The 7131-nt window shown below is 42.6% G+C and overlaps 1 protein-coding gene across 1 annotated transcript; it reads left to right on the plus strand.

The window, feature by feature from the left end:
• The first annotated feature begins 2672 nt into the window (after positions 1 to 2672).
• On the plus strand, positions 2673 to 5325 carry LOC139914032 (myristoylated alanine-rich C-kinase substrate). The gene is made up of 2 exons (XM_071902220.2): positions 2673 to 3003; positions 4019 to 5325. The coding sequence occupies exons 1-2, from the start codon at positions 2908 to 2910 to the stop codon at positions 4592 to 4594; spliced, it is 672 nt and encodes a 223-aa protein (XP_071758321.2). The 5' UTR covers positions 2673 to 2907; the 3' UTR covers positions 4595 to 5325.
• The last annotated feature ends 1806 nt before the right edge of the window (positions 5326 to 7131 follow it).

The raw sequence follows: 7131 nt of genomic DNA on the forward strand, positions 1-7131 counted from the left end.
TGGTCTAACTCTGTGGCACTAGACCTGAGCTAACCTTTATTTATATTTGCAAAATATGAGGAAAACCTTATTGAGATGAATCTTAGATGATGTTGGTGTTACAACTTTTGAGCTTGTTCTAGTGTCACACTTCAAGTAAGTGTACCTGCAACTATGTTTAAAGATATTTGCAGGCGGTAGGCTCATTGGACAGAACTAGACTAGACTGTAATAGAATAGAATAGAATAGAATAGAATAGAATAGAATAGAATAGAATAGGAGGGGGATTTTTATCACAAAATATTATGCAACGCCACTAAAATAAGAAAACCATTACTATGACTCAAGTTCAAGTGTGTTTATTTGTCATATGCACAGCATACACAGGGTAAACAGTGCAATGAAATGCTTTTATGCTTGGAACATATAATTCACAAAAATATAATAAAGAAAGTACAGAATATAATTAAAAAAGGAAAAACAGAAGTTAAGAGGAAAATAAAAGGGCATAAGGACATAATTATTGTATAGCAAGTTCATAGTAAAACATTTATTGGTGCCAGAGAGTAAAAATCTCCTAAAACCGTGATCATGTGACTGTGGCTGATTGTGAGTTCAAGAGTCTGATGGCATGTGGGAAGAAACTGTCTCTGAGCCTTAAGTGGGAAACTGTTTTCAGATCAACGCTTCTGTTCTAAGAAAATGTATGCATATCAATCCAGACTTCTGCACCAGCCCAGTATGTAGCAGTGAGTGTTCACTGATGTAACACTGTACTATGTGTACGAACTGTCAGATCACTGCTGCAACAATGTCAGAGTCAATTTCTTCAGTAAACTTCCCAGTATAACTCATCCAAAACATGTCCTTTTTCTGCTGACTTGTGCTCCTTTGCCTAGGGGAGGCAGCAGCTTGCAATAGTTGTGTAATCTCTCTCGCTCACACACACACACACACACACACACACACACCACTTATATTTTGAGATGATATCTTCAGGTGAGGTGCCTGTTGGACAGCTGAATGTTTGGGACCCAAACGTTTGCTGCTTGCCTGGTGCCTTATGAAAACACTCAGTGCCCCGAAGGCTTTATCCCCTAGTTTATGGACCCATGGCAGATCGCTGCAATAATTAAAGCTTTGCATGTAATCAGAACATCACAACAATGAGCATGGCCTAGTTAGCCCGCCGAAAAAGGAGGGTGGGTGAAAGAAGTCACCCTAATCCACAACTGTTGTCTGTTTGTGTGCTGCTTCAGTTTCAAACTCAAGTCTCACCCTGTAACCTTCTCTATAACCAGGAGTCATCAGCATTAAAGGCCTCTATCGAGCCATTTTGGACCGGTAACCATGGAGATGCGAGGTCATGCAGTGATGGGTGAGAGAGGAGACTTGAGGCTGGTGGTGGACTGAGAGCGGTGCAGGCAGCAGCAGCAGCAGCAGGCCATAAACTCTCATTATATGTAGGTCACTGGGATGCTCCAGCTGCAACAAGCAGACAAGACGCTGTTATGCAAGACGGGATCAGGGAAGTTGCGGGCAGAAGGGCTTATACTGACAGAGACGTTTGTTTTCTGGGTGGCACATATGTGAGGAGGGTGCGTGATGATATAACAATGAGACTGCCAGGGCGATGCTGTGTCAGCTGTCCTGATCACGCTATTGTTTTGGTACTTGCATACATTAAAAGTTGTGATGTTTTTCTTCTTGTTCACTGAATCTGGAAGTTAAGCTTTGTAAGTAGGGTAAACTTTATTTGTACGCATCTTTCAAGACAGAAGTGCTTCACATTAAGAAAAAATTATGGACACACAACAGGATTTATTAAGACGGAGTACACAGTGACAACCAAAAAAGTTAAAGACATAAACATATAGGCTAAACAGTGAGTAGATACAGCGTGACAAACAACAGCAAATTAAGAAAATGCTTGACAGAATAAGTGGGTCTTTAGTCATTTCTTAAAACAAGGGACAGAGTTTGCCAGTCTAACAGGCTATTCCAGAGTAGATATGGATATGGGAAGATGGATATTTTCCCCATATGGAAAAAAATACATTCCATTTCAGATTATGTTTAGAAATATGTATCAAAATATACAAAAACTGGGGAATATCTAGGTTAATTGTATATATAGATGACATTCATTTGAAATCATTTTGAGTGGCCAAAATATATTGTGGTTTTACCTGCAGATATAGCATGTTGTCAGCAGTTCATAGGAAGAATGTATTCCCAGTGTCCAAAATATATTTTGAATGAGTGTCATCTACATGTGCAAATACATTTTTGGCCATTTTGTTTAGATTTTAACCATATATCTAAACATACTCCAAACTATATATGAAATGTATTGTTTTTTCCAGTGTGGGATGAACAAATATTTGTGAAGTATTCCTTCCTTCAAATAAGGCGACAACTAACCCTACTGACTCAATGAAATCTGAGTTGTTTTGTAGCTGGAATAAATCAAGTTTCTGCACTTTTGGGTGGATATAAAAGCAAGTTGTTGGCCATGTTGTTGTTTCTCTCCTATTGTCCATGGCACCCCTCTCCACAACCCCCCACCCTCTGTATTTTAGTCGGACTTGTGATTGGTGGAGACGGGGTGGCTGTGTCGTCATAGCCCGAGTGCCCATTCATCAGTGGACTTGGGCGTTGTACTCCGCATCTCATTTGCGGCGGAGCCAATTTCTCCATTTACAAATTCTGCTCGAGAAAAAATTGAAAGAATTCGCGTTTCTTTAGTTGCATCCTGCGACATTTTGCAAGTTCTTATCCGTCCCGTGTGGTAATTTTGGTCTCGAGTTGATTCCCCGGCTTCGGTTTGAGAAGGAGGTCTCAGCGTTTGACTTGAATTTTGGAAGGAGGCTTGCGGTCTTTGTTCATTCATTTGATCGGTTGGGTTCCTTTGTTGGACCAAAAGCATGGGAGCACAAATCTCCAAAACCGCTGGAAAGGAAGAAGTTGCTGCAGATAAGCCAGCAGAAGGTGCAGCTGTTGCAGCCAAGACAAATGGACAGGTAAAGGACTATATTTGGATTGTTTGATTTTATTGATCAAGTGGAATTTGGTCTCAATTTAGCAATGTGTTGCGTCAATGGCGTGCTCCATGTTCAATTTAGCGCATCCCCACGCTCACCGGTATTCAGGGAAAGTGGCCACATGTATCCATTTTCACTGGCGACTTTGTATCTGCAATTTTAAACGTTTGGCAACGAAACATTATTTCAAGTGGGGATCATTTACTGAAAGGCTTTCATTAAATTGATACATGTTGATATTTGCTTCTATTTGAGCATTAAGCAGGTCAGGCGCTAATCCTTTATGGAATATTTAGTTTCTTAGAGAATGGATCAAATGGCATTTCTAATTCACTGTAACCATCACACAGTTGCTCTGAGTCTCGGGCTCCATAAACATTGTGGCTGTATGTTATCCAGTGATTAAAGGGTGCATGGCAGGGTTTGTAGCCGCTCTCACTGTGGCATGGCCATTTTAAAAATGATACCACGCCTTTGTTGCCAGGTTCGAGGAAAGGGCCATGCTCCATGCGCTCATAACTCAGACCGTCAACACGTTTTAAAGAGCAGCAGGACCAGAAAGTGAAAAACGCTGTAAATGGGAAATAAAATGTATTGTTTGACGAAACGGGTCATTAAAAATTCCCAAAATTCCTATGTTCTTCCCACCGAGCCGACACGCGACGCCGCCTGGTGGATCCCGGCGGTATTGACGTCTAACCGACTAGCCTACTGCTGAAAGCCACTGATCTGTCGTCACTCTCCTAGTAACAGATGTTGCTGCAGTTTTAGGACTATTTTCCGATTGGTTACTAGTACTCTACGATCATGAATAAATATCACAGCACGCCAGATTTTGCAGGGGGCAGTCTTGCATGCACATGTTCATAGGAAGATCCTTATTTGGCCTCATAGTGGTGAGATTATGGGCAATCAGCACAGTGTAGTCCCTTTATTTAATCAGCATGGTGATGTGCATGCATAGGAGTAACATTTCTTCTGTGTTTCCTCCCAGGAGAATGGCCATGCCAAGACCAATGGGGATGCCTCTCCAGCTGCAGAGGAGGCCAACAAAGCAGATGTGCAGGCCAACGGCAGCACTCCTGCCGAGGAGGCGCCGAAGGAGCCAGCAGAGAAAGTAGAGGCTGCCGAGACCAACGGAGAGAAGGAGCCCGCCGCCACAAACGGAGAGGCTGCTGCCAAGCCAGAGGAAGGCACCCCCTCCACCAGCGAGGACGGCAAACAGAAGAAAAAGCGGTTCTCCTTCAAGAAACCCTCCTTCAAGCTCAGCGGCTTCTCCTTTAAGAAGACCAAGAAGGAATCCGAAGAGGCAGCAGAGGAGGGAGCCGCCGCCCCGGCCGAAGAAGAGAAGGCCGAGTCGGAGGAGGCCGCCGCCGCCACCGCCACCGCCACCGAGGAGGCCAAGCCAGCCGAGGCCGCAGAGGAGGGAGCCAAGGAGGCCGCGGCAGAGGAGCCGAAGGCCGAGGAGGTGAAGGCAGAGGGAGAGGCGGCGGAGGAGAAACCGGCCGAAGCTTCAGCTGCTGAACCGGAGACGGCAGCCAGTCCGGAGGCCCCGGCCGCCGCTGAGTAATCCTGCTGAACGAGACACCGGAACGAAGGAGTGGAGAGAACCTGTCTGAAGGAATGCGAGGACTTGTCTAAAACCAGGGATTTTTTTGTTAAATTTTTTTGTTGGTGTTTGTTTACTATTCTACAACCATTTCATCCATAATGACTGCAATGTCCTTGGCAGTGATGGACAGAAGGTGTACTGGAGAGCGTACCGCTTCCTCACTGCTCATTGGTGTTTGCATTTGTGACGTGGGTGAGCGTGTAAGTGTGAATGCGAGTGTGAATGTTTTCTACATGAAACCATGACTGTGTTGACAGGCTGGTGAATTTGACATATTTAATTGAAGTATTTGGTGCTGGGCAATTGGATGTAGCAGCTAAAGCTGTGTCTGCAAGATTGACACATTGTGATATTTAAAGGGAAAGTCCTAAACCAAGTCTTAAATGTTGTCTTTGCAGTGCACAGTTGTTTACAACTCAAGCTCAATGCTCCTGTGGACACACTACCATTCCTGAATGAACTAGTTTTAGTTAATTGTCAAAACAATAGGTGCTCATCACTTTCCATTAGATTCCACCATTTCAAGACTCTGTAGTAATGCACGTTGTATAGACTTTGATATTACTGGTTTTATGACTGAGATGTACCTAAATGACTGAAGTTTTTAACAGATTACCCATTGTAAATGAAGTTTCCTTGTTTTTCACCATTTGTAAGATTGAATAAAATTGGGAGATGTTTTAAGCAGATTTTGCATCAAGCTGTGATGACTACAACTCCACTGAAAATTATGCGTTGATTAGACTGAAAAGCACACAGGAAACGGTTAGGGGTGCAATCTTTAAACACTATCCTTTTTTGTACATAACAATGAGGCTTCACCTTATTCAAGATCGAATGTAACTGCCTACAAAATGGTATTGAGGTGTTCAGTCTATTTTCCTCGAGCACTGTGAAAGAATAAAGGAATAAAGTGTGAATTGGCACTCTGAGCTCATTTATTCACAGACGTAGCAGACATCAGAAGCTCCCATGATGGCTTTCTGCAACTTGAGTAGGTGTGAGATTTTAATCTTGGTTTTTGTGGTGGAGAGCAGTGTGTTGAGGATAATGTTCATGGGGATTGTTTGCCTTACAGCACCCTCATGTGGTGAGTGGCTGAAAGAGCTGGAGGTGAAGAGCTGCTGTTTCCATCAATCTCACCCATTCAGATCTTGATGTGAAGCAGAGAAGTTTAATCTTTAAAAAAATTAATCTCTATATTTGACTTGCCTATTTCTGAGTTATACTTGGTATCTGAGCTTTTTTAAAGGGGCATTTCACCCTCCAAAAAAACCCCAAAGGTAATGTTTCTCAAACATGCAGAAACTAAATCGTTTTAGAGTTATTGAGTTAATGTGAAATTGTCTACCAAACTCACAGGGAAGGCACTAAATCTTTGGGTTAACTCAATGAAATGATCTAGAAGAAAATTAAAATGACTCAAAGCTTTTGTAAAGGATACTGTTTGGAATATTATTTCTCCAGCTTATTTAATTGTTTTATATACTTAAAAGGAGTGAATAGGGTTTCATAGAAATTCAAGTAAATTCCAACCAAATATCAAATTAAGTCTGTAGTGCTAATCTTCATGGTGGGATCAATTACACCTAAGGTAAGGACAAAATAGTGAGGTGAATTTTCAGTGAAATACCCCTTTGAGACCCCTGTCAACACTTTCTACAAAATATGTGATTATGGCAAGCATATTTCCCTCCCTCACACTGCATAATTTGCAGCATGACAAAGTGAGATTTCCTCGCTGCACTTCGAATTCCTCTTCTCGGGAAATGGCTGAGCTGCTTGGAAAACAACCACAGCATAATTACGTGATAAGATTTGGGGGTTAGCTGTGTTTGCTTCAATCACAGAGCTCCTGGTTTTGCACTGTAAATGACAGTGTTCAAAACAAACATTTTTACTATGTCTAGAGCTGCCGTCATTTCAGTATCTATAGCAAACAACTGCAGTCACGGATCTAATTGATAGTTTCGCTCACCATTGACATGTTGGGAATCTTTCTAGGAAATCCAAAACCTCATGAAAACACCAGAATCTTTTTAAGAGTAGAAGAGATGGCAGCACACTTCTGCAGGGTGTTTTTAGCCGCCCACAGCTGTACCCAAGCTCATTTTAAACCGTCTATTTCCTTTGCTCCCAGATTAACCCTGTGTACTGCAGCGTAGCCACCGCAAGAAGGGTGTGTTTTTTACGCATAATATTTCTGTCCCTGCTTCCCCGGACTGCATGTCCTTCTTGGACAGGATCTTGAGGTATCGGCTGCCCACCTCTGCCCCGGCGCCCCGGCCCACGCGCTGCTCACATAGTGTCCCAGCATCCCATAGTATCCCAGCATGCCACACACCACTCTTTAACAACCTCCTTCTTCCTTGGTGTGGTCCAACATTGTCTTCATTCCAGTTCATTAGCATTCATTCATTCATTCATTCATTCATTCATTCATTCATTCATTCTTTCTTTCTTTCTTTCTTTCTTTCTTTCTTTCAAAAAATAGA

Source organism: Centroberyx gerrardi, unplaced genomic scaffold (genome assembly GCF_048128805.1).
Source record: "Centroberyx gerrardi isolate f3 unplaced genomic scaffold, fCenGer3.hap1.cur.20231027 Scaffold_125, whole genome shotgun sequence".
NCBI lineage: Eukaryota > Metazoa > Chordata > Actinopteri > Beryciformes > Berycidae > Centroberyx > Centroberyx gerrardi.

Bases quoted from the DNA above. Each gene is read 5' to 3' on its own strand.
- LOC139914032 (XM_071902220.2), top strand. From the start codon at position 2,908: ATGGGAGCACAAATCTCCAAAACCGCTGGAAAGGAAGAAGTTGCTGCA. The intron at 3,004-4,018 runs GTAAAGGACTAT...GTTTCCTCCCAG, and splicing joins CAGCCAAGACAAATGGACAG to GAGAATGGCCATGCCAAGAC.